This window comes from Vipera ursinii, assembly GCF_947247035.1.
Source record: "Vipera ursinii genome assembly, chromosome: 13".
NCBI lineage: Eukaryota > Metazoa > Chordata > Lepidosauria > Squamata > Viperidae > Vipera > Vipera ursinii.
In genome coordinates this window covers 18548755-18574832 of record NC_139526.1, presented here as the reverse complement: position 1 = coordinate 18574832, position 26078 = coordinate 18548755, and the positions used below count along the sequence as shown (strand labels likewise).

Here is a 26078-nt window from a genome sequence, read left to right as displayed (position 1 = left end):
AACAAAGTATGTTGCCCATGTCTGATATAAATGCCAACCCACTAGTATTACAAAATGGGGAAGCTTTATAAACTCTGTTTTATAAAAGGAAGCCATCCCTAACCTGATGCAATTCACCTGTTTGGGATGGACGAAGAACAATTCTCAAACCTACCATGGTATGCTCATCCTTAAACCCCAAATAAATCCTATTTTGAATCAATTGGAGAGAACTCGGTTTCTACCTTGCTAACATGGCCCACCCTGCAATTAAAATAAAATTAAAAGAGATGTCCTGTGCCTTTCGGTGAAACGAAAATGACCCGACTCCTCTCCGTTCATGTATAAAATACATAAAATTTGGGATCAACTTTTGCAGAGTTTCACGTCCACTTGTCTCCATCAAAACTAGGGGGCAGCTCAAATGTCTGTCTCAACCAGGGGTCTCCAGCCTTGGCAATTGTAAGACTTGCTGAGGAATCCTGGGAGTTGAAGTCCAGAAGTGTTGAAAGTTGCCAAGATGGGAGACTCCTGATCTAAGTGATGGCTAAAGTGGACTCATCCCCTCCTCTCTGCATTTCATAAACCCAAGACAGGTAAGTCGAGCAGAGTCACCTTTCATTTGGGTCACCTGGAGCTCCGATCAGCTGATCTGCCCCAGCCAATCCCATCCTACCTGTAAGGACGAAACCACATCTCCAAAACCAATCGTGTGGCTGCATGTTTTGTGTACAGGACAATTGCCAGAAGCAAAAGGGGGGGGGGAGGTTTTTCTCCTTTTTTCTAGGAAAAAGACATAACAGCAGCTGTTCTAATTAGTTTTCAAGAGGATTGTTTCCAACTAATGCAATCCTTTCCTCTAAATGTGGATGGCAGAGGTATTTTATTGGTTATATGATCCCACTGTACTGTCGGCTGTGCCAGTTTTAATGCTTGGAGTCTGGATATGCCGAAGCCTAAAATTGAACAAATAGGGCATATTAACATGATGGAATTGTGACTGCCGTTGCTTCAGCACAGACCAAAATCTGTTTCTAAGAATTAGAGATGCTAACCGGCACTTGGTAAAAGCACAGGACAGACTATTTTATGGTAGATTAGTACAGAAATGTTCTAGAAATCTGGCTCCTTCAGTTCACTGTACTGTGTGAACCTGTAACACTGGGTTAATTGAATAAACCTGGTTATTGGGGAGAAGTATAATGTGTGAACAGCTCTACTCGGTTAATAGTTTTGCATAGGGTAGCTATGACTCAGTGCAGGCGATCCTCTGGAGGGCAAGATAAACATTGTAAGGTGGAGGAGATAAGCCATAAAGGAGGCTTCATTTAAAAAAAACGAAGAGGGTAGATGTCTCTAATTAACATCCGTTTCAAGCTGTTCACAGGGATCTGCATAACCAGAAGAGGCTAGAAGCTTGTCCCAAGTTTGCTTAATGTTGCTTAGGTGCTAAAAAATAATAATAATTGGTTGATAATTGCTCTACCAAGCGAAGCAGACAAGACTAGTTTCAACCACATTGCTCTTGGCCAAACCTAAATCTTTGCTGAAAACTCTTGCTCAGCCTTCCCTTGAGAGCTCCAGCATATAGTTTTGTGCTCCTTGGCAGAGGAAATCTTAATGTCCACTAGGTTGCCCAAAGGAAGGTTGATCCGTCCAGCTTGACCACTCAATACTTTTGCCGTGCAACTCTTAATTCTTCTTTTTTCAGCATGGGTTTTCCAACAGAAAGAAAATTCTACTGGACTATGTCCTTGCCGATCTTCTCTTCACCGTTCTTAGAAGAACTCAAAACCCACCGAAGTCTGATGTCTTTAAACTCAGTGCCTTCACACCTACACGCCTTCACACCTACTAAGTTGTGTTTGTGCAAATGAAAGTCTCCTTTGAGGGCTTCCTGATGCTCTCTGAGCTGGCTTGTTTTCTTGCAGATGTTTCATGACCCAAACTAGCTAACATCATCAGTGCTAGTAAGGAGTTGGGTTTGTTCTCAGTTTGTTTACATACCAGTGGCATGGCCTGTAAGTGTTGGTGTGTGTGTGTGTGTGTGTGTTAGAGATTCTTTGGTTGGGCTTTATTGACTTCTTGGGCAGTTTCTTGATTGGGATATTGTTTACTTGATTGCTTTGGTTGAGACTGACTGCTGTAAAGTCTATTAATTCTTGCCTTACATGTGTTTTGCAAAGTAGGGGGGTTGAGCAGGCTGGACCCAGAGCGTTCCCCAGGCCCCTTTTTTCCAACAGCTTCCAGAGACCCCCGAGATGGCATTGCCAGCCTTTGCAGCATATATAATGCCTGTGTCTTTTTCTGCCTGTTTTTTGTAGGTAAATAAAAGAGGGCCATTAGTCTTAAGGCAGTTACAGTATTTGTGGGTTGTTTTTTCACACACACACACACACCAAAAGAGGGAAAGCAGATAACAATTGCAACCCCCCCCCCCCAGAACTTGGGAATGCAAACCCACCCACGTTCTGGGATGCTAAGGACTAGAAAGCAAACTTTTGGCCTGTAAAGCATCGGTTGCAATCTGTTTGCTGGCTGAATCGAATATGCATGCTCTGACTCTACCCAACGCAGGGGGTGCCCTCTTTCCATTAAAATATCTTACAGGTGTCTGCCTCTGCCTCCAACTTCTGGTCCCCCGTTGCCCCTTCTGTGGTCTTCTCAATGCATGTCTTTTTCCAGAGCGCATCCCTTGCAAATAACCCCTTTTTTTAAAGAGAGAGAGAGAGAGAGACAGAGTGTGTAACAACATAAAATTCTCCGGGGACTTAATTAAGCCGCCTGATGACATTTATGAATGAAGGCTCCGCGGGAGGGAAGAGCAGCAGGCTAAATGCCCTGGAGCAAAAGCCGGGTTGAGTCCTGTTTGCTGTTGATTTAAGAGATGGCTGTGTTTGAAATTCTGCCTGGTGGGATGCCGATTAATTGGGGGCCAGGTAGGCGGGGGTCAGATCCGACCTGCTTTGGCTAATCAGCAGATGGAGAGGCTGGTTTTTCCCTGGTTCATTCGGAGCTGCAGGCCCTGGATCAGGATTCACCGGCTGCTTCAGGAGGATTGTGGGTTGGGGAGAGCGTGAAATGGTCAGCTGGAAAAACACACCTGTGGCCAAACGGAAGGAAGGCCCTCTGCACACCGATTGTGTCTGGCCGTCTGGGGACAAGGCTTGTGAATTGACCAGGCACCATTGTAAATGCAGGTAGTTCTCGACTTACGACCACAATTGAGCCCAAAATTTCTGTTGCTAAGGGAGACGGTTGTTAAGTGTATTTTGCCCCATTTTGCAGCCTTCCTTGCCACAGCTGTCAAGTGAATCACTGCAGTGGTTCAGTAACACGGTTGTTAAGTGGATCTGGCCCCTCCCGTGGACTTGGCTTGTCAGAAGGTCGCAAAAGGGGGAAATCACATGACCCCGGGAGGCTGAGGCCATCACAAATACGGATCAATTGCCACGGGGGATGCTGATCACGGGGGATGCTGCAAGGGTTGTAACTGCGGAAAGCGGTCGTAAGTCCCCTTTTCAGTGCCGTCGCAACTTTGAGTAGTCACTAAATGAGGACTGCTGTAAGTCAGGGACTGCCTGTGTTGCTCACAGAGACTTGATTGCCTCATTTGTTTGCAGAATAAAACCCTTTTCCGCTCCAGGCATCGCTAAGTGTTTTGCTAGTCGATGTTTTCTTCCTGTTTTGCAGACATTACAAAGCAGCCCCCGCCATTGGCGGAAAGGCCTCTGGTCCCCCCATCTCTTTTTTTTTTGTCTTTTTTCCCCCTCCCCATCCATTTGGTCCAATCAGCGTTAATATTTGCCTGGCCCTTTCAGAACTGGGCCGTGTTTGCTTTTCCATATAAACTAAGAGTTGCCTGGAAATGCTCACCCTTCGGAGTCCTTCCCACCCCCCCCCCACCCCCGCATGCCTGTTTCAGTTCAGGACGAGCAAACATTCCTCACACAAAGCAAATAAACGAATCCACGTGGGGAGAGAGGGTGTGATCCGCCTCATAGGAAATAAACAAATAGCAAAATGCCTGGAAGGACAAGGAAACCGTTTCCAATCCCAATCGGTGAACGTTGGATCCGCCCCCCCCCCCCGGCTAAATTGTGATTTGGTTTCAATAAAGGAGAGTGTTTGTAGCTCAGGGTTGAACTGAGGGGTCCTGGGTGCTCTCTGAGCTGGGTGGTTTTCTTGCAGACGTTTCATGACCCAACTAGGTTACATCATCAGTGCCAGAAGGGGGAGGAGGAGGAGGGGGACTGTGAGGTCTTTGATGTTCTCTGAGCTTGGTGATTTTCTTGCAGACATTTTGGCTTGATTTAGTTAGAGCTTCCTTTGCAACAAAATCCAACTTGGTGCTTTTTTAAATAAAAATAAAAAAATATTCATTAAATTTATGTGCTACCCATCTGGCTGTTGAAGCCACTCTTTAGAAAAGAGACCAAACAATTTGGCTTAACTCATTTTCTAAACAAAGTGCCATTTCTTACAAAGTGTGAATTCCTTCTCTTAGGCTGAGAATGATTTGAAGGAGCTCCCGTTGGGGTTTAAAACCAAAATAAAAACCTTGCTGCTATTAAGAGTTTATAATTCCTTTTCTGGGGTGGGGGAGAAACCTATCCACATTCCCAGGATTTCAACTCTTGGTGTTATCTTTTATGCTTGGATTCATGCATCATTCATAACGTGGTTTGTTAGGCTTTAGGATATGCAAACATTGTTGGTGTCTTGGTACCTTGGGTGACCAGCAAGTTGGTTGCACCATAAACCATGGTGGTTTAAGCACGCTAAGGTTTACCATGAAGGGTGAAACAGGCTGGATAATTTTCAGCCTAGCCACCGTATGATCTTAGAAGATTTTTAATTTAATTTAATTTAATAACATTTATATACCGCCCTTCTCCCTGAGGACTCAGGGCGGTTCACAGGGCAGAATAAAATAGCAAATACAAACATTAAAAAAAGATTAAACAATTGCCCTAGTTAAAAACAATAGAAATACAGCGCTAAAAACCCCAAGAAAAATTAAAAGACTAAAGATAAAACAACCCCAGCAATCCCCATCAGGCTAGGCCAGCTTGTACAAACAGAAATGTCTTAAGATCGCGACGAAAGGAGCGAAGATCGGGCGCCATCCGGAGCTCTACCGGTAGAAGATGCTGCAAGGAACAATTCTCCAGATATGGTCACAAATTAAAATTTTCTGGGGAGTGTCTCCTTCTAAGAGACTTCATGTTGGAAGGGAAGGAGTTTGGGACACAGAACGTAGAATGATATGGTTGGAAGGACTTTGGAGGTCTTCTAGTCCAACCCCCTACTCAAGCAGGAGACCCAGTATGATTCTGAACAAATGGTTGTCTAACTTCTTCCTGAAACTGTTCAGTGATGGAGCACCCAAAACCTCTTGCAGAGAACGTTTCCTGGCTTGGAAACCCACCAGAACATCTTGAGTGGTGTCCTCAACAATAAAAAGAAGACCAAGCCAACGCTGAGACAAGAATTTCTGCTTTGGTGTTGTGGAGCTCAACAGCTGGGCTCCCTGTTCCCCATGACCTATATTTCACAGCAATGTGTGCAGAATTCAGACTGTCTCTGGTTACCGCTGACATTTTCCTCCTAATCCTTCTCTCTTTTAAAGCCAGCCGGAGGTGTTAGAATGGCCCTCGCTTTCTGGGTACAGCTGCACAACATGCTAACACTTCAGTCTCCACCGCCAGAGGAAAAAAAAAACCCTCAGCCCTGCTTTTCTCCCCCCAGGATTTTGAAACACAGTGGGGTCCTGTTTCTAAACACTGTGTTCTGAAGAACTGGTGTCTCTGCCAGCTAACCAGGGGGTGATAATTTCAAGCGAGGATCAGCCTGGAACATCCAGTGCGTCGCCCATGTAACCAAGCAGAGAAGAGAGGATGAAAGAGAGGGTGACATGGGAGGAGGGGGGCTATAAACACAGTCAAAAGGGGGCAGCGGTTCATCCAGCCCCATGGCCAGTGGGACCCCCAAGGACCCTCATCGCTTTGCCGCCTGGAGGGCTTCATTGCACTGGGCTGCTAACCACACACACACACACACACACTGCATCCCAATCCTTTGGTCTCCTAACAAGCCGAGGCTTGCTTGTCATTCTTCCTGCCATCTGAAGATCCATATTTTTGTCCTTGCCACCTTCCAGGATGAGCTGATTTCGAGGCCTTGAGGAAGCTCATTTCACTCCTTCGTTATCTGTGATGCAATGAAATATTTCTCTTCGTTCATCTGACTCTCTCACTGTTACCTTAATTGGGCCGTAACCTGGTTTGTGTGTGTCTGCTTGCATACTGCATGCACCCAGCACTTTGTGGCGTGCACTGGTGGGCCACGATATACAACCGTTCAATTTGGCGATCATTCAAAGTTGCAACAGCACTGAAAAAAATGAGATGCAACCAGTGCTTGCATTTAGGACTGGCTCCGTGGTCCCCTGGTCAGAATTTGGGCATTTGGCAACTGGTCTACATTTATGGTGGCTGCAGCATCCCAGGGTCACGTGATCGCCATTCCCGACTTTCTGAGCTGGCTCGCGACAAGCAAAGCCAATGGGGGAAGCCAGATCCGCTTAACGACCACATGCTTCCCTTCTCCGTGGGGAAAAAAGGTCATAGAATTGAGTATGACTCAATAACCACTTGGAAAGGGAAATTCCGGTCCCAATTGCAGTCCTAAGTCAAGAACTACCTGTAAATCGTGATTTATGACTTAGTGTGTTGTGCAAAACATGCATTTTCACAGCCGGGAGATTCTTAGATAGTCAACGCAGGTTGTTATTTTACCCGGTTCCTGTTCTGAGCACTAACTTGGAAACAGCGTGCCTTTCGCCTTATCTAGAAACATCGTGTGCTTTTGAAAGTCAGTGTGGGAGTTTTCCCACTAGGAGATCAACAGCCAATGTTTGTCAACACTGCCGGCTTTGAATTTTGATGTTGGCCTCCGATACCTTCGCCCCCCTCCCCCCCCCCGGCAGCAAACCTGTGTGGAGGAGATGCTCCCCCCGGCCCTGCTGGGATGGCCTGATCCGAGCAGGATGGTCTGCACAAAAGGAGGCGAAACGGGATGACCCGAACAGCTGCCCTGAAGTGAACATCAAAGCTCTTTGACACGATGGTGGTTCCCACGTGTTGCCCTGACCGAGAAGCTCTCTTCCCCAAGGCCTTTGGCAGGTCAGAAGCAATGAGTCACTCCCCACCAGTGCACACCTGGGGGGGAGAGAGGTCTCTGTGTGTGGGGGGGTCTCCCTTTGGCGAAGGAGGTGGCATCAGTGACTCAGCAAACCACTTGCAAGGAAAGAGACGGTTGCGTCTCGGGGGTCCACAAAAGTCACTTTTCTTGCAGGCAAAGGATTGAAAAGAGCAGGAGATGAACAGAATAAGGGAGTTGGAAGGGACCTTGGGGGTCTTCTAGTCCAACCCCCTGCTCAAGTAGTATACCATTTAAGACAAAAGGCTGTCCAATCTCTTTGTCAAAACCTCCAGTCATGGAGCAGCCAGAACTTCTGGAAGCGAGCAGATAAATTACTGCGCTTTAATTAATTTATTAGGGGAATAGATGGGAGAAAAGGCACCCATTTGGACACACTGCCTTTTTCTTGGCTGTTTCTTCACAGGCAGTCTTCATTTAGTGACCTCCCCTGGGAGCGGCAATTCTGTCATCAAGCAAAGCGGTCGCTAAGTGAAACCACGGTTGTGCTTACAATCTTCCTTCGGCTTTCCTTTGCTTTGCAGACCTGCTGAGGTTGTAAGTGTGAGAACTGGTTGCAGTGTTAGCGGTCACTAAATGAGGCAGCTGCTCAACGAGGACTACCTGTTGGCAGCTGGGGAATTCTGGGCGTTGAAGTCCGCATAAGGGACCAAGTTAGAGGAAACACCCGTGTCCTGGTTTGGCCTTCTCAATGGTTTAAGAGGACGTTGAACTCTTTGCCAGTCTCCTTGCTCAGCAGGTGTTAATGAGGGGGCCTCATCCTGTTTACTCTTCTTGGCAAGGAAATGAAAAACTCAAGGCTATTGATTCCTGCCCATGTGACACGCCCAAACTCTGCAGATTGAGCGGGTTAGAGCTGGGGCATAATGGCTCGCCTAATGAGAAGAGAATCGGGCGCTAATTTCATTGGGCAGTTAAAACACGGAAAAAACCCCATCGGGTGTTGTCTGCCTTTCTTCAGCTCTTTTCTTGGCCAGATGCAAACCCAGCCCTTTCTGAGAGCTTCCCAAAGGCTCTCCCAGTCTCCGTATTTGTAGAAGAAAAAAAATAGTTGGAAGAGAACGCTTGTGGGTAAACCCCAGGAGAAAGTGAGAGAATGCCACGGACTCTGGAACCTTGTAAAATTCTTTGTGCAGAACAGGGCAACTGCACAATAAATTTACCTACCGCTAGCACTGTTCGGGCTGTATGAATCCTCCATATCCATAGGCAGTCTACCTCTGAATGCCAGTTCAGAGGAATGCAGAAATAAAGTAGAAAGTGCCCAGAGAAGAAAATTCTCGTTTTCATCCACCTGGTTGCCCACTATATGAAACACTAATGCTGCCTCTTTTGCATGATCCCTGCTCTTCTTGTCCAACCCAGCGGGTTAAAATGACTGGTGGAGCTGGTTGTCCTACCATTAAAGTAGGAGCCTCAAACCTGGGCAGGTTTAAGACTTGTGGACTTCAACTTGTCCAAGAGTCTTAAACTTGCCAAGCTTGGAGACCGCTGCATTAGAGTGCTTGTGTCAAAAAGCAGCTTCAAGGCAGGTGTGTCATTGTTTTGGTCCACTTTGTTGACTACCTCAAAGGAATAACTCATATTTCAGAAGATGCTGTGAACTCCTCAGCTTGTAGCAACTGGCTCTGTGAAAACGTCAGCAAGCATTTGACAAGGCTGCCTTTGTTTGTGACTTGTGAAGGAGAAATATTTACAAGTCATGTTTCTCTCTTTTCTCAGTTTTCCTTGACTTCAGCTTCAGGAGGCTACAAAGGTACTTCATCAAGGCTGGGAGGAGAGAAAGAAAGAATGAAAGAAAGAAAGAAAGAAAGAAAGAAAGAAAGAAAGAAAAATGCTACTGCAGTTCAGGAATTCACAGGCTGTACACTTGACCCAGAATTAGATCTGAAGTGTTAGCAAAGTGGTTGTGTTGACTTTGTACTGTATGCATTTGCTACCACCGATCATTTCATCTGAAGTCCCCTTGAGGCCAAAGTCAAGATGCTTTGATAGGTTGGCTGGCCCCTTTTTGGACAATGAGATGGAAGAGGGTCATTCTTTTCCAGATATTTCTATCAAAAAGAAAATAGGCTGGAAGGTCATATCCCTGGGAGAAATGAGAAGATACAAGTTCCAGTGCTCAACATCATCATAATCTTCAATGGCCATTGAAGATTAATCTTCAATGCGTCTGCTAAATACATGAGTAGATTCAATTTCATTGAGAAATGTTCATTCATATGGACTTTAAGATGGACGAATAACCTACAGATTTTGTGTCCTTAGGACTCCCAGCCGTGTAAGAGACACCACAGACTTCCCCACAAGACTGAAACCCATTGACATTCTCAATGCTGACTTTGTAATAATGCCGCTTGGGGGTGTGTGTGTGAAAGCCCTAATAAGCAGGCATATACATAGAATGAAGGCTACTGCTAAGCTTGTAAGCCGCCCTGAGTCTTCGGAGAAGGGCGGGATATAAATGGAATTAAAATAAAAATAAAATAAATAATGCCATTTTAGCTACCATGGATGTGGATCATCATAAACCAACATTCTCCTCAGATATGGACTCCAAAAACCATCAGGAACAGCATCACTGAATTTGTCCAGTTTCCTTCAAAACTGCTGGCCAGGATGGCACCAAATTCCTTAATTTAACTTGATGCTGCAGAAAGAAACCCCATTCTCTTATTTGATTGCTACCACCTATTTAATTCAGCAGGGGAAAAAATATAATTCTAAGGTGTGGACTTGGTTCATTCAACACTTTCGAGGTGGATTTAATCGCTCTCTCGGTTTGTATAATGCTCTGAGTCACAGCCTAACCAGTGAGCTGGATTGCCACAACATGCTAGGCTAGGAAAAAAAAAAAGGAAATTAAAAGCAAGATTATTAGTGTTTTCCCACCTTTGTTTATTTTGCAATTCTGGCTGTTAGGTCTTTCACCAACCTGGTTAATTGTGCTGAAGGAACACAATCTGTAAAAGACAGAGAGAGACGTTTTCTTTACCTTTTTTTAATATATGTTTTTTATTTTTTTAACTTTCTGAGAAGCACATTTTCCGAACAAAACACGCCAAATAATGACACCTGTTTTACCATACGCAATTCTTAGAAACTCTCTTCTTTGTTTAACCAAGGGACCAGATTGTATCTGATTTATACCTTTTTATTCCAGACTGGATTTCAAATGAAATTGCCAGGGAAAACATTACCTGTTGGATTTCTGCGCTTCGGGCTCTTCTTAAAAGGAACAAGTGACAAAGATCTTTCAGTTAGACAGGAAAACCGGCCAGATAATTTCTGAGAAAGATATCTTCTGAACTGCCAGAAAATGCTTATTTTCTTGTTGTGGCAAATCCCTGATGGTGTCGAAAGAACAAAGCGCCACCAGGAACATCAGAAAATAATATAGGATACATTGTTGATTTGTACAAAAGCAGACCCCCTGGGGCTCAGCTGACTGGAAAGGCTTTTTATTCTCGATGCCAATCTAAGGCATAATTCTGAACATGCTAAATGGAAATGGAAATGGAAATATTGTGGACTGAATGAATCAGAGGCTCCCATGGCAGGTGTGGAGAAACAAGAAAGTCGGGCAAAGGGGGCGGGGGTGATCTTGGTGGGAAGAGATCCAATAAAGAATAATCTCCTAAAACCCCCAGAGCCAGGAAAAGTGATAATTGACCTTAGAAGTTATAGTCTTCGGCCTATGTGAGAAAAATATTGCTTTCTCTCCTGTTGAGAAGAAAGGATGACTTCCCCAGCTAGTTAGAAAAAAGGCAATATTTAACCGGTCTGGTCTGAGGGGTTTAATTTTAATTGTGGTTTTAATTTATCTTCTACATTTGGGCAGTAGGGCTTAATTTATTTTCAATTTTCTGTATTTGTGCATTTTGACATTTATGTCACTGTTCACCGCCCTGAGTCCTTAGGGAGAAGGGCGGTATACAAATCAAATAAATAAATAAATAAATAAATAAATAAATAAATAAATAAATAAATAAATAAATAAATAAAACACGCTGCCTTCGGAGGGAGGGGGAGCCTGGGAAACTGAATTTTAGAAGTTCACAGGGTCACCTAGAGCAAAGGTGTCAAAGCTTGACAACTTTAAGACCTATGGACTTCCACTCCCAGAATTCCCCAGCCAGCACAATTCTGGGAATTGAGGTCCACAAGTCTTAAAGTCGCCAAACTTGGACAACTCTGATTTAGAGGGACAGAAGTGGATGGACTTCAGGACCCTGGACAGCACAACGTGACCCTGTGGCAGATGCCAAGTTTTTAAAGAAAGCCTAGATGATTTTCTAAGACTCCATCCGGCCATCTGAGAGTCAATTTTTTTTAAAAAAAATGGTTTGAGTTATGGGAATCAGAGACTGCACCTTCAGAGGGTCTGGAATTCATGTCAAGTAATCAAGGGGCAAAGTTAACCCATCAGTCCAGGGCCTAGGAAGACCCATGGACTCCATCCATCTCCATCTCCACTGCTTGAACTTCTTTTCTTGGGGACCCCTTACCCTGAGTGTGCCAAACACAACCCCCTTCAGGGTCCCCAAGGTGAACTTAATGGATAATTACGGACATGAGGTTCTTTGAAGGCTTGTTCTGGTTTCTTCCAGAACCTTCTGTGGCTCCTGCTTCCCTTCTGCTTATTCAGCACCCCAAAGCTTGTCAGAGCTCCCCTCTCCTCAATCTTCTCCGACTATTGAATGATCTCTGGAGGGCTCGGGACAGGGGGCATTCCTCTGTCCTAGTCCTATTAGACCTCTCGGCGGCTTTCGATACCATCGACCATGGTATCTTGCTGCGGCGTCTCAGGGGATTGGGAGTGGGAGGCACAGTTTTACAGTGGTTCTCCTCCTATCTCTTGGGACGTTCGCAGTCGGTGTTGGCAGGGGGGCAGAGGTCGACCGCGAGGTCTCTCATTTGTGGAGTTCCTCAGGGGTCGGTCCTCTCGCCTCTCCTGTTCAACATCTACATGAAGCCGCTGGGTGAGATCATTCGTGGCTTTGGAGTTGGGTACCATCAGTACGCTGATGATACCCAACTTTTCTTTTCGACCCCAAACCACCCCAGTGATGCCCTCAACGTGATGTCCCGTTGCCTGGAGGCGGTTCGGGTCTGGATGGGGAGGAACAGACTCCAGCTCAACCCCGACAAGACTGAGTGGCTTTGCATACCTTCGTCCCGGGTTTATTCGGACATTCCACCTCTAGTTATGGGGGGTGAACTATTACCCCCCGTAGATAGGGCTCGCAACTTGGGGGTCCTCCTAGATTCACGGCTCACTTTGGAAGACCATATAGGAGCCGTGACTAGGGGGGCCTTCGCACAGGTTCGCCTGGTGCGTCAGTTGCGGCCCTATCTTAGCCGGGACGATTTGTGCACGGTCACTCATGCGCTCGTGTCCTCTCGTCTGGACTACTGCAACGCTCTCTACATGGGGCTGCCCTTGAGGACTACTCGGAAGCTCCAACTGGTACAGAATGCAGCCGCGAGAGTGGTGTTGGGAGTCTCCCGATACTCCCACGTTACGCCTCTGCTCCGTGAGCTGCATTGGTTGCCAGTTGTCTTCCGGGTGAGATTCAAGGTACTGGTAACGGTATTTAAAGCACTCCATGGCATGGGGCCGGAGTACCTCAGGGAACATCTGCTGCCGGCATCAAGCTCCCTGCGCCCTGTGCGTTCCCACAGAGAGGGCCTCCTCAGGGTGCCACCGATCAGAGAATGTCGATTGGTGGCCCCCAGGGGGAGATCCTTCTCTGTGGGCGCTCCGGAGCTGTGGAATCAGCTACCGGTTGAGCTCCGGATGGCGCCCGATCTTCGCTCCTTTCGTCGCGATCTTAAGACATTTCTGTTTGTACAAGCCGGCCTAGCCTGAGGGGGAGTGTTGGGGTTATTTTATTTTTGTTTTTTAACTTTTCTGGGGGTTTTTAGTGTTGTATTTATACTGTTTTAATTAGGGCAACTTGTTTAATCTTTTTTAATGTTTGTATTCACTATTTTATTCTGCCCTGTGAACCGCCCTGAGTCCTCAGGGAGAAGGGCGGTATATAAATGTTATTAAATTAAAATTAAATTAAAATTATTGATGGAGCAGTCTCATGGACGAGAACAAACGTTGCCAGATGCCAGCTATTCTCAGAGGAGCTGGTTATTTTTAACACACACAAATGCACAAAAACACAGCCGTACACACCAACATAGTGATATATCAACAGTCCAGGTCATTTAAGGATAGAATAGTAATCAATGGCTTAATTTGTGCCTAAAGGAATAACGGTTCTCCATGGTTGTTGCTGCTAACAATTGCTACCCACAAGTTGTTTATGGATTGGGTGGGGGGGGTATCCTCTGGGTGGCTTTTATAGTTAGCTCATAAACTACCTTCCCTGTTTGAATTGCCTGAAGAAAACAAAGCTCCTGGGTCTAAAATTCTGGCTGGAGAAAATTAATTTTCCATCAATTTTCACCCGAGGTCAAAGGGCCCCTGTCATTTCTGCACCTTGCCGTGTTCCTCCATTCCTGGCCTTTGCTGTTCCGAAGACAGCTGCCTATTTCCCACACTGCCGTGTTTCTTATTTGCTGGACGGGGTGCACATCAATACCTCTCTTTCTCTCCGGATAAGGGTGTGGCTATTTTCGGTCCTTTTTCTCTCCCAGATGCATGCAAAGCCCAAACTTTGGGGCCAGCAAGGGATGCGTAAAATCACCTCCAGCTGGGGAAGGGTCATGAAAGGGCTGCATCAAAGTTCCCTGCTCCCCAAAACTTGCAAAAAAAAAGTTTATAAAACTTCTGGAGAAAGCCTGCAGGGCGCTCTGGCGCCCCGTAGTGGCAGGAGAGGAAAATGGCTGGAGGAGTCATTCTGCCGCGATGCCATCTGGTTTAATAGAATAACAAGGGTTGCAAGAGACCTTGGAGGTCTTCTAGTCCAACCCCCTACTTAAGCAGGTGACCTTACACCATTCTGGAAAAACGTCTGTCCAATCTCTTCTTGAAGACCTCCACCCACAACTTCTGAAGAGAAGTGGTTCCACAGATCGATTGTTCTCACCGTCAGGAAATTTCTCCTTAGTTCTAGGTTGATTCTCTCTTTGATTACTTTCCACCCGTTGCTTCTTGTCCGGCCTTCTGGTGCTTTGGAGAATGGGCTGACCCCCCCCCCCCTTCTTTGGGGCATCCCCTCAAATACTGGACCACTGCTTCTCAAGCCTTTCGTTCACATGAGCATAAAAATGATTTTTAAGGTTTGCATCTTGAGTCACATAGACAAGTAGACAGCATAACAGGACAACCGAGTTGGGAGGGACCTTGGAGATTAAGTTTAGGGCTTAAAGTTACCAAGGTTGGACACTCCTGCTTTAAAGAAATCCCCACTTTCTGTATCTCACTCCTGGCCAGCTCTCTCCTGATGCAATCCCATTTCATAGGGCGGCATGGAAGAGATCCTCTCTATCACGGCTTAAAAATTAACTTTATTCTCCACTGCTGCCAATTCAGAGGCATGGCTCACTATTTCCCTCCCTCAAAGGCAAGAAACCCCGTTTATTGCTATGGCGAGGAGGAGGAGGAGGAGGACTGTGCCAAGGCACCCTGGCTCTCTGGAACTTGCCAAGGCAGGAGAGTCTGAGCTGTTTGGGGGCGCCAGTTCTTGGCCACAAACAGTGGGGAGATGAGGCAGGGAACCCCAGAAGGTTGCGTCAGTGTGTGCATTTGGAAATGAATTGACCACGTGATGCATTTGCAGGGAGCACTTATGTGGGTGTCTTTATCTTGCAAAAAATAAGATAATTGAGCAACAGCTAGCCGGGGATAAGAGTAGAGACATTTGCATGGTAGATTTGCTAAGAATTCAGTGAACACATTTGTAAATAGTGCCTTTAACTGTAAATGACAAAGATCAGGATTCAATCGCGTATTTTTTTAGAAGATTTTTTTAACAATTTATTATTTTTGTAAGTAACTCAAATTGGCGAACATACTTAATACTCCTTCCCTTTCCTATTTTCCCCACAACATCCCTGTGAGGTGGGTTCGGCTGAGAGAGAGGGACTGGCCCAAGGTCACCCAGCTGGCTTTCATTGCCTAAGGCAGAACTAGAACTCTTAATCTCCTAGTTTCCAGCCTGCCCCTTAACCACTAAACCAAACTGGCTTTCATTTTATCTGTGCACTGATGCAGACAGTTTATAATAAACAGTCTATTGATCATCTATTCCTGGGAATTCAAAATCAGAAACTCTCGGACCATACACTGCAGGCAGGCCCCGGACACCCTTTGCTTTTCTTCTGAGTGTGGCAAGACCAGCCTTCCCCCTCTCACCCCCCCAACCCAGGAAAGAAATCCCAATAGAACTTTCTAGAGGCCAAGAGTCCCAAAAGCTATTATCCTGCGGAGAGGGAAGTCAACATTCCTTGGTAATGAAACCTTGGATCTGTTGCGGCTCCTGCAGAGAGAAAGAAACCACGTTCCTCCTGCAAGGACTGAGGTTTCTCCCGATAAGACCCCCCCCTCTCTATATTTCTTCCTTCTGGAGACTCGTCCTCCCACCTCCAAGGAACCCAGATGGTTTGGATCTTGGAGCGGGAGAAAGTGACCTTAGATGCGGTTTCCTGCAAGCCACCCGACTTTCAGAAAAAGATATGCTTGCCTCACTGTCTCCTTTTCTCCATTCTCCCCCCCTTTAAATGGAAGACCCCCACCCAGTTCGGAGCGAAGACCCTCCTCTAGTCCCATTTCTTCCGTGGTCTTTCTTGTTGTTTCCACGCCTCTCCTGGCTTGAAAGCGCGCGGCGGATCGAGTCCTTCTCGCTTCGACCAAGGATTCGGATGAGTGAGAGAGTGAGGACCAAAAGGCGCTTCTTTGGAAGAGGATCGAGGCTGCAGCCACTCGCCCCCCTCCCGCTCCCCAACCCCCCTCTTGCGCTCCATTCAGACCGCGGAGGCTCACCCCGTTTCTCTCCAAGCACCTTTCCCCCCCAACTTGGCGCCCTCCCAACAGCGGGACTACAACTCCCACTCGCCGCCCGTGGGCCATGGGGGGGTGGGGGTGGGCGAGTGAGGCAGAGGAGGCTGCCTTATTGAGCGCCGAAAGATCGCGCGCTCTGGGGCGTCGCCCCAAAATGGCAAACTTTTGAGGCGCTCGCAGCCGGCCCAGCTCCCCACAAAGAGTCCCAAGGGATCGGGCTAGGTCCTGCCCGCCCCCGGAGACCCCAGCGCCGGCGAGCGCCCAAGGAGCGACTGGTCGGCCAGCTCTGCGCTCCGAGCAGGGCGGGCAAGCGGCGCAAGCCGGCCCCCGCTGGCTGTTCTGCGCCGCCTCCGAGGGGGCGGCGGCTCCGCGGCCGCTATAAAGGTGGGCGCGGCGCCCGGGACTGGCAGAGTCGAGCTGACCCGCCTCGCTTGCGCGCATCCCCTCCGCAGCCTCCGCCTCGCCAGCTCTTAGCGCGCGCTCTTGCGCCTGCCCTGCTGCGCCGATCCTTCCGATGCGCCTGGCGGAGATGATCAAGAAGATGGGTCCCGGCGAGGTGGAGTTCAAGATCCCGGCCAAGAACTGCTACCGGATGGTGGTGCTTGGCTCGTCCAAGGTGGGCAAGACGGCCATCGTCTCGCGCTTCCTCAGCGGCCGCTTCGAGGACCAGTACACGCCCACCATCGAGGACTTCCACCGCAAGCTCTACAGCATCCGCGGGGAGGTCTACCAGCTGGACATCCTGGACACGTCCGGCAACCACCCCTTCCCGGCCATGCGGCGCCTCTCCATCCTAACCGGTGAGACGCGCATCTCTGTCTCTGCGCGGGGATCGAGGGCCGGAGGCAGTCCGGGGAAGGCGCTGTCCTTTGGGAGAGGGAGAGAGAGGGAGAGAGAGAGAGAGAGAGAGAGAGAGGGAGGGAGGGAGAGAGGGAGAGAGGGAGAGAGGGAGAGAGAAAGAGATGGAAGAGGGGGAGTCTGGTTGGAGTCAGGGACGGGACGAGGGGAAGTAGAGGAAGGAAAATCTATTCACTACAGATAAAAATAAAAGATTACACCGGATATTTCCCGGTTCTGTTCTGTGCTCCGTCTCTCTTTGAAACGGCTGCAGCAAGTTTAATGGGGGAGAGATAAGTCGAGATCCCCGCTCCGGCAGCCACAGTCCCTCAAAATCTTGCAAGTCGAAACTTTATGAATCTGAGCTTTCAGTCTCGGCTTTACAACCTATTGATAAGGAGCTTCACTGAAGCGCCTTTGGCAATCGGGTAATTCCGGAGTTGTAAAGAAGGAAAACAAAAGGCACTTATATATATATATATATATATATATAATCTTTTCTACCTATATAAAATTGAGGTTAGGATTTAATTTATAATATATATTTATAATAGGTAGAACACACACACACACACACACACACACACACACACACATATATATATATATATATACACACATACATATACATACAAACACACACACACACACACACACATATATGTTCTGATTCTCTCTCCACTCCTTGCATCCATTATTTTAAGCATTGCCAGGAAAGTTACATTTAGTTCTGGAATACATATTGTATTCCTCTTGTTTATTGCTGTTCTTTCCCTAGCACTGCATGCATCCAGTAGTGAAGTTTTGAACCTTAGCTCCTAACCCTCTTCCTCTCTTCTCCTTCTCCTGCAGGAGACGTCTTCATCCTTGTCTTCAGCCTGGACAACAGGGACTCCTTTGAGGAAGTCCAGCGTCTGAAGCAGCAGATCCTGGAAACCAAGTCTTGCCTGAAAAATAAGACCAAGGAGAACATTGAGGTTCCTCTGGTTATTTGCGGGAACAAAGGTGACCGGGACTTCTACCGGGAAGTGGAACCCCGAGAAATCGAGCAACTCTTGTGCCAGGACTCAAAAAAGTGTCCCTATTTTGAGATCTCTGCCAAGAAGAACAGCAGTTTGGACCAGATGTTCCAGGCGCTCTTCACCATGGCCAAACTGCCCAACGAAATGAGCCCAGATTTGCACCGCAAAGTCTCCTTGCAGTACTGTGACCTGTTGCACAAGAAGACTCTCAAGGGGAGAAAACTCCTGAAGGACAGCTCTGGGGAAGGGACCGGGGATGCCTACGGCATCGTGGCCCCCTTTGCTCGCAGGCCCAGTGTCCACAGTGACCTCATGTACATCCGGGAGAAGGCCATCCGTGGCGGACAGGCTAAGGACAAAGAACGCTGTGTGATCAGCTAAAGGCTCTTCTCTCTGGTCTTTGGACCTTCCTGACCAAGGGGGACCAAGAAGCTCTTGGGCAGCCAAACTCTGCCAGCCCGTCTGGGGGGCACGCAAGCCTCGGGCTGTGGAACATGGGGCCTCCTCAATCTCCACGGGGAATTTTCTGCCATCAAGTCCCCTTGGCTATTTTCCTTTCAGCAGGAGTTGGAGGCGAGGCTGGACCGTCCAGCCAGGACCCGAGACTGGAGAAAAGACATTGCAGACTCAGTGGTGGGAAGGAGACCTTCTGTGAAGGCCCTCCGACTATGTTTGTGGTCAAAAGACTGGGGGGAAATGGGAGGGGGGATTTGGTTGCACGGGAAGCAGCCGGTAGCTGAACTTTCTCATGGCTGTGTCCGTGATGCTTTTGGTGTGCTGCCTCTGAGCATGTTGAAAAGTTTTAATTTGCTGCTACTGCTGCTGAAAATAGTCCACGTCTTGTCCTCTTCTTTCCTTTCACCCCCATTGTGTGGGCGCACAGAAGGAGGGGAGACTGGTGGGGAAGCTGCTGGGAAAGCGATCCTGTTTACAGCCCTCCTCCTTTTTCACGGACGTTTGTTGACAAACAAGCAAACCAACCTACAACCGCATTGCATTAAAGCCAACAGGCACTTTATATACATATGTAGATTTATCAGGTTGATTGTCAAGATTGACATCTTGTTTTTACAATGGTTGACACTGTTCTTTGATATATTTGGGTGAGGTTTTTTCTATGAAATAAAACTTGAAAAAAAACAACTTTGGTACTGACGTCTTTGATGGGGTGAGGGAGATTGGGAGGGGTATATTGGCACAGGTATCTGTTAGACAGTGTTGAGTTTTCGGGGTTGGGTGACAGGTCTATGCAGCAGGTTTCCTGAGGTCCCACCACAGCAACTGTGGCTGGTGTCTTGAAGATGCCCGACTGAAGCTGGAGATGTTAAGAAGGTGTAACCAGCAGTGCTGAACTAGGATTGTGGAGACCCATGTCCAAAGCCACCCTTAGCCTTGGAGACCCCTGGGGGACTATGAGCCAGCCTTTTATTCAGCCTGGCCAATCTTACGAAGCTGTAGAGGTAAAAGGAAGTCCTCACAGAAGCCAAGGGAGACCTCTTGAAAGACATATATGAGACCACGACACCCAAATTTAACAACCTGAAGTTGTGTGGGCTTCAATTCACAGAATTTCCAGCCAGCGTGAATCCCATGAAGAGGTTCCTCTGCGTTTTTCCACACAGGACTCATCTTCTCAACAAATGACCCGCTTTCCAAGCAGATCACAGTTCTACCAGTCTTTATGTTTCTTCTCAAAAGACTTGAGGAACTTGACTGATTCTTGACTGCCCTCTTTTCCCATCCTGGTCCTCATCTAAATCACTTTCAGATCCTGCTTCTCAAGAACTAAGACCGCCTGCAAAGGTAACTTCCAGGAGACCAGGGTTCAAATCCCCCTTCTATCTTTAAGACTTGCCTTCCTCCCCAGACCCTTGCAATGGGAGAAAATAGCAGACGGGCTGGGCTGGCTGAGCTCTGGAGAAAAGATGGTCTACAAACCCAGACATTATAACTGCCCTCCTAATGCCTGGCCTCAGTTTTCCAAGCTGTGAATGCTGATGGGATAAACAAACGTCTGCATTTCTAATAGGGGCATTGGAGATGATGTGCAGTAACTATAACCATTACTACAACTATTAATAATAATAAGGTAGAGGTTGGTGGGCTCTTAAAATAACTGATGGAAGACAGTTCAGAGAAGAGAGATGAAGTCATTGGAAGAATGGAAAATGGCATGAAGTTAAATGAAAGGGGGTGAGATAATTATCCTCTTCCCAGTTTCCATGCGTCTCCTCTGGCATCAGTCTGCCACACGGTGGTAAATACCAAGGGCATGCTGTGCCCAGTGGAAATTTTCCAGGCATTGCAAAGTCAACAAGGCTGCCCTACTGTGCCAGGGAGCATTAAATAAACCAAAGATGAACGGCAGGAATCCAGACCTTGGTGACCCCTTGGGTGCGCTCAGCCCAACCCTCCCCTTCATTGCCTTTTATCGCACTTGTGGTCTGGAGTAGAAAAAAAAACAATAAACTTTCATCTCACGGGATGTTGGAATGAGGCCAAGACGCTGATTCACACACCTGAAGCCGGGCAAGCAGCAGCTCCAGAGATGCCACCTTTGGCTCTCTTAAGAATTTCTTTTCGAGGGCAGTTGCAAAGATTCCCCTCCAAAGAGTGGCTTTGGATAGTGAGATGGGCAGGAAAGAGAAAGGAAAGGAAAGGAAAGGAAAGGAAAGGAAAGGAAAGGAAGGAAGGAAGGAAGGAAGGAAGGAAGGAAGGAAGGAAGGAAGGAAGGAAGGAAGGAAGGAAGGAAGGAAGGAAGGAAGATCACCCATCTTAAAGTCGCCAAGTTTCAAAAACACGTAATGCCCAAACTGTGTTCAATTCTTTGAAATTGCAAGTTATTTTATTATTGACTTTCACAGACCAGAAATAACTTTAATTACAGAAGCAATAACGTCACTCAGTGTCGCTTTAATTAATACTAACTGTCCTAATGTATCAGGAGGGAAAGAATCAACATTCTTACACACAATAAAGGAAGAAGAAAAACAAAGAAGAAAAAATAACATGATTTGAAAAAAATAAGAAGGAAAAAAAATGACATGGCTAAGGATCAGGATTGAAAAGAAGGGTGAGCAAGAAGATTAAGATAATCCCAGATCAGCCTTAAACAGACAAGAGATCAGATTTTTATCTTTTCATCCTATCAAAGTTGAGATGAAGCAGTGATTTTGTGGGGGGGAAACCACACACATATCCACGCTGCATGTTTAAAGGGGGCTATTTTTGAAGCGAAAAGGTTACACAGCCGGCAAATCTGACAAAGAAGGACGTACCGTAAGTAAAATAAATCGAGAGTGTTAAGCATTACAGGCCATGTCAGAGGGGGAGGGGGGGTGCACAGGCAACCCCAGAATATTAATATAATCCACCACCATCTCTCCCCCTCCATTTATTTTTTTTAGCAAAGCTATTAAGGGAGTAAGGAGTATTTGCTCCCAACAAGCAAGCTAAAAATAATCGAAACAACATTCGCACATGGATAAATGGAGACTTTCTCCATCAATGACATCTTCCATGGAAACTGATGATTGATGTCACATAAGTTTAATAAAACTCAGACATAAGTCATGAAGCTATTTTTTAATTTGCTGAAGATTTTAAATGCTGCTTCCATTTTCTCCCTTGCTGCTTCACTGCATAAGAAAAATTATTTCCTGGGGGCTGAAAAACGGGATTCAGATAGTCCCTACCACTTATCAAAGCGGACCCTTCCCCTTTAACAATTCTGAGATCAACCATACACGAAGACCCTATGGCACAATTCCACCTGGAATGTACCACTTCATTCCACAGAAGGGGGGGGGGGGCTGAAGGGGTGAAAAGCCCAGCCAGGAAGACAAGGAATCAATTTATTAGCAAGTAGAAAGCTAACCTGAAAATTCACCCCAGGCTTTGCAACATCTAGGATTTTAATTTCTCTCACTTTTAATTCTGGGAATAGGCAAGATGAACCCACCCACCCTTCTGATGAAGTGGTACACTTTCGCATAGCTTTACCACCCAGGTGCACAGAAAACAGCCCACAGGTATAACCCCTCCACACACACACACACACACACACACACACACACAAACCAAGTGAGTTTTCCACAATCACACCTTATTGGGCTCACAAATTGCACACCAGATCCACTTACATTAGCACAATATTTTTCAAACTTGGTCACTTTCAGAGGCGTGGACTTCAACTCCCAGAATTCCCCAGCCGGGCTGGGGAGTTGAAGTCCACGCCTCTTAAAGTGCCCATGTCTGGCAAACGCCGCTTCAGAGGAACTGTCCTGTTTGCAGAGCGATGTCCCCTTTACTCCTTGGGGACTTCAAACATGCACAGAGTTTTATATTTCTGCAGTAGTTTGTTCTTGGTTTTCACTTGTTCTCGGAGCTGCTGGAGCTGCTGGTGCTGCTGTTCGGGGCTCCGGCTGATGCCCTGCATGCTTTTGATCAGTTTGTGGGTCTCCACAAATTTAGTCCTCAGCTCGTTCAGCAGCTGGTGGACATCCTGGCTGTCCTTATCCATGCTAAAACAAAGAAATGGGAAGGAGAATAAAAATAAATTCCTTCTGCTAACAGCCAATGCTATTTATACACAAGAAAGGAAGCGCAAGGGAAACGTGCAGTGGTCCCATCTTTGGAAAATAATTTTAATGCTTTTTAAAATACCTTTTCTGGTTTTTTTTTTAAAAGAAGTGAGCTCTTGGCTGCACGCTTGCATTTTTAAAAATAAAAGTCCTATATCTAGCATCCTGGATTTTAATTCTCTTTCGCTTTGATTTCCCTTTTATTCCGTGCAAGTCACTTCGAACAGGACTTTATTATTTATTCGTTGATTAAATTGGTTTGCCGCCCATCTTGCTGCAAGGCAAACTTTGCTATCCTTGGGGCTCTCTATGACTTTCATCGGAAAACCTCATTTTAATCATTTTCCAAATGGGTATGTTTAGAAATTCCAACCGGTTCCCACCCTCCCAAAAAAGTTCTCTGAATCAAGGTGGCCCATTATTCCTACTCAAACCCACCCACCCCCGCCGCCCCTACGCTGATGGCCCAAGAAATCACGGAGAGATGGTTGGTTAAGAAGTATGAAATATAAATAAACCAACCAACCTTGGGGAGGAAGGCAGAGAGAAAGAGTGGCTAATTGCAGAAATAAACCTCGTGTTTTGAAAACAGAGAATTGTGTTCCTGCCCTGAAAAGAACTCCCACGTAGTTGGAAGAAAACATTCTATTTGGGATTTTCCATTAGTGGCTGGCTGGCAACCAAAGAGGCTAATAAATAGGCTTTTGCAAAGCAAGCATCAGGAAAAAAACCAATATTCTGCGTCTCAGGGAGGAAACGGCTCCAGATTCCTTTTGCTGAGGGCAGCTGAGAGGATCAAAACAGGCCTTGGCCAAAGGGCCCCTCCTCATCCAGATGTGCAACAGCCCCCCTCCCACCAGCAGTTAGGAGCAACCTCAAGATCATCCTAGCTTTGGGCCCTGGAGCTATTCAGCGGCCCACCTCCATCTCATTATTCCAGCCTTGCCTTAGCATTGTTCTGATGTCCTGATTTACAGTTTGGGATGTTCTCGGTTACTGAGATGTTCGACCTCTGTGGGCCACCGCTGAGCGGCTCAGCCTCAGCCACTTGGAAGATGGGCAGACTTCGACTCCCAGAATTCCCCAGCCAGCATGGATAGTGTGTGCAATAGGTGGCATATAAAAACATTATTATAAATGTAATAATGAAAACAAGAAAAGATGGCGAGGGAAAGCTTTTGCAAGCTCAGAACAGGGCTAAGTTTAGCTCTGAACCCCTCTAGTTGCCCAGATGTGGCAAGAACTGGGGCCCCGCCAGCGGTGCACCAGGACGCTCCCCATCAGCTGGGCCAGAGATGCCAAATCGGGGGGCGCATCGGATTCGAATCCCAAAGGGGTAGAAATCTAAGGGGGGGGGGAAGCACCAATCTCGCTGGAGACCCTCATCTCCTGTTTGAAATCCGGGGTGCGTTGGGAGACTTCCTAGCCTGGGACTGGCCCTTTCCTCCATCCCTGCCCTCCCGGGTAGACTGCCCCTGTCCCCGGAGGCTCGGCGGGGGCCTTTACCATTTGATAACGTCGTGCACCAGGGGCAGGAACGAATGGTCCTCCAGGGCCGGGCCGGGCGGGGCGGCGGGGGGCGCGGGCTGCGCCTGGGGCGGCAGGAACTTGGGCTCGGGCGCCGCGCAAGGCTGGGGCGCGGGAGGCGGCGCGGGGGCGGCGGCCAGCGGCTCTCCCGGGGGCTGGGGGGTCCCCGCGGGCTGGGCTCCGCCGGGGGGCGGCGGGGGCGGCGGGCCGGGGTCCTCCAGGGCTGCCCGCGGACCTCCGGGCGCCGCGGCTCCCGGCGTGGCCATGCGCTCCGCCCGGCTGCGCTCCCAGCGCCTTGGCGCCTTTGCGCCTGGCCGGGGCCGCTGCGCGCTCGCTCGCTCCCGGGGATCGCCCTGCGCGGGAGGCCCTGCCCGCACCGGTCGCGGCAAATGCACGCCGGACGCGCTGCAAGGGGGCAAGGCTGCGGCGCCTCCGCGGCCCTTTTGCACGTCAGCCGGTTGCGGCTCCTCCTCCGGCTCCGCTGCGCCGCCTTCCCTGCAGCGGCCGGACTGGGAGCGCTCCGACGGCCCGCTCCTCCTCCTGCTCCTCCTCCTCCTTCCTTTCTTCTCCTCCTCTTTCCTCCCTCTTTCCTTTCTCCTTCTCCTTCTTCCCTTCTCCTCCTCCTCCCCTTCTTCTCTTCTTCACTTCTTCACTTCTTCTTTTCTTTTCTTCTCCTTCCCTCCTCCTCATTCTCTTCTTCCTCTCTTCTCCTTTCCTCCTCCTCCTCCTCCTCCTCCTCCCCTTCTCTTCTTCACTTCTTCTTTTCTTTTCTCCTTCCCTTCTCCTTCCCTCCTCCTCATTCTCTTCTTCCTCTCTTCTCCTTTCTCCTTCTCCTTCTTCCCTTCTTCCCTTCTCCTCCCCTTCTTCTCTTCTTCCCTTCTTCTTTTCTTCTCCTTTCCCCTCCTCCTCCTCTTCCCTTCTTCTCTTCTTCACTTCTTCTTTTCTTTTCTTCTCCTTCCCTTCTCCTTCCCTCCTCCTCATTCTCTTCTTCCTCTCTTCTTCTCCTTTCCTCCTCCTCCTCTTCCCTTCTTCTTGTTCTCCTTCCCTCCTCCTCATTCTCTTCTTCCTCTCTTCTTCTTCTCCTTTCCTCCTCCTCCTCCTCTTCCCTTCTTCTCTTCTTCACTTCTTTTCTTTTCTTCTCCTTCCCTCCTCCTCATTCTCTTCTTCTTTCCTTCTCCTTTCCTCCTCCTCCTCCTCCTCCTCCCCTTCTCTTCTTCACTTCTTCTTTTCTTTTCTTCTCCTTCCCTCCTCCTCATTCTCTTCTTCCTCTCTTCTCCTTTCCTCCTCCTCCTCCTCTTCTTCCCTTCTTCTTGGTCTCCTTTCCTTCTCCTTTCCTCCTTCTCCTCCTCCTCCTCCTCCCCCCTTGTTTTTCCTCCCCCCCTTTAGGACACAATATAAAGGTTTAAATGAAGATTCAACTGCAAAAAGGTTGTGAGCCTGAACTTAAGGAGAAGAAGATGTCACCCTTCCAGGGAAGACAATTGACGTCGTGGACCACAGCATACGATCCCTGAGAATCTTTTTAATTAATCAGGAAAAAATGGTTTACTGGAGCAGGGACACACATTTACGCCAACAAGCCTAATTACCTCCCCAGCAAAAGAAAAAAAAATAACACCCCACTTCTTTTAGGTCAGATTGCAGTAGTCATCAATTCATAGAAAAATGACTTGCAGTAAAGTGCCTCCCAATTTGTTTTAAGTAAATATTAATAAACAGGTGCTATTTATATCTAAACCAAAACCCTGGGATGAGTGTCTGAGCTTGGCGGATGCTACTAAAAATAACTAATATAATCAACAGCTGATTTCCAGCAAAAAAAGAAAGGGGGGGGTGCAGAAGCAGCAACAGCAGAGCCTGAGAGCAGCTGAGATGGGGGTTTGCTGAAGGTGATGAGGTCGCCTTTTGCAAGCCCTGTTTGAGACGTCGTCACCTGCTACGATAAGA

The 26078-nt window shown here is 47.7% G+C and overlaps 2 protein-coding genes across 2 annotated transcripts; one reads left to right on the top strand and one right to left on the bottom strand.

Annotated features, from left to right (window-relative positions):
* Positions 1 to 16676: 16676 nt before the first annotated feature.
* RASD1 (ras related dexamethasone induced 1) lies at positions 16677 to 19152 on the top strand (the record flags this gene model as incomplete). Its single annotated transcript, XM_083372474.1, has 2 exons — positions 16677 to 16962; positions 17852 to 19152. The coding sequence occupies 2 exons, from the start codon at positions 16677 to 16679 to the stop codon at positions 18400 to 18402; spliced, it is 837 nt and encodes a 278-aa protein (XP_083228600.1). The 3' UTR covers positions 18403 to 19152.
* A 1394-nt stretch (positions 19153 to 20546) lies between these two features.
* MED9 (mediator complex subunit 9) lies at positions 20547 to 24505 on the bottom strand. Its single transcript, XM_083372470.1, has 2 exons — positions 24111 to 24505; positions 20547 to 22544 (listed from the first exon to the last, which is right to left on the bottom strand). Exons 1-2 carry the CDS (start codon positions 24395 to 24397, stop codon positions 22328 to 22330), a joined length of 504 nt encoding a protein of 167 aa, XP_083228596.1. The 5' UTR covers positions 24398 to 24505; the 3' UTR covers positions 20547 to 22327.
* Positions 24506 to 26078: the final 1573 nt, after the last annotated feature.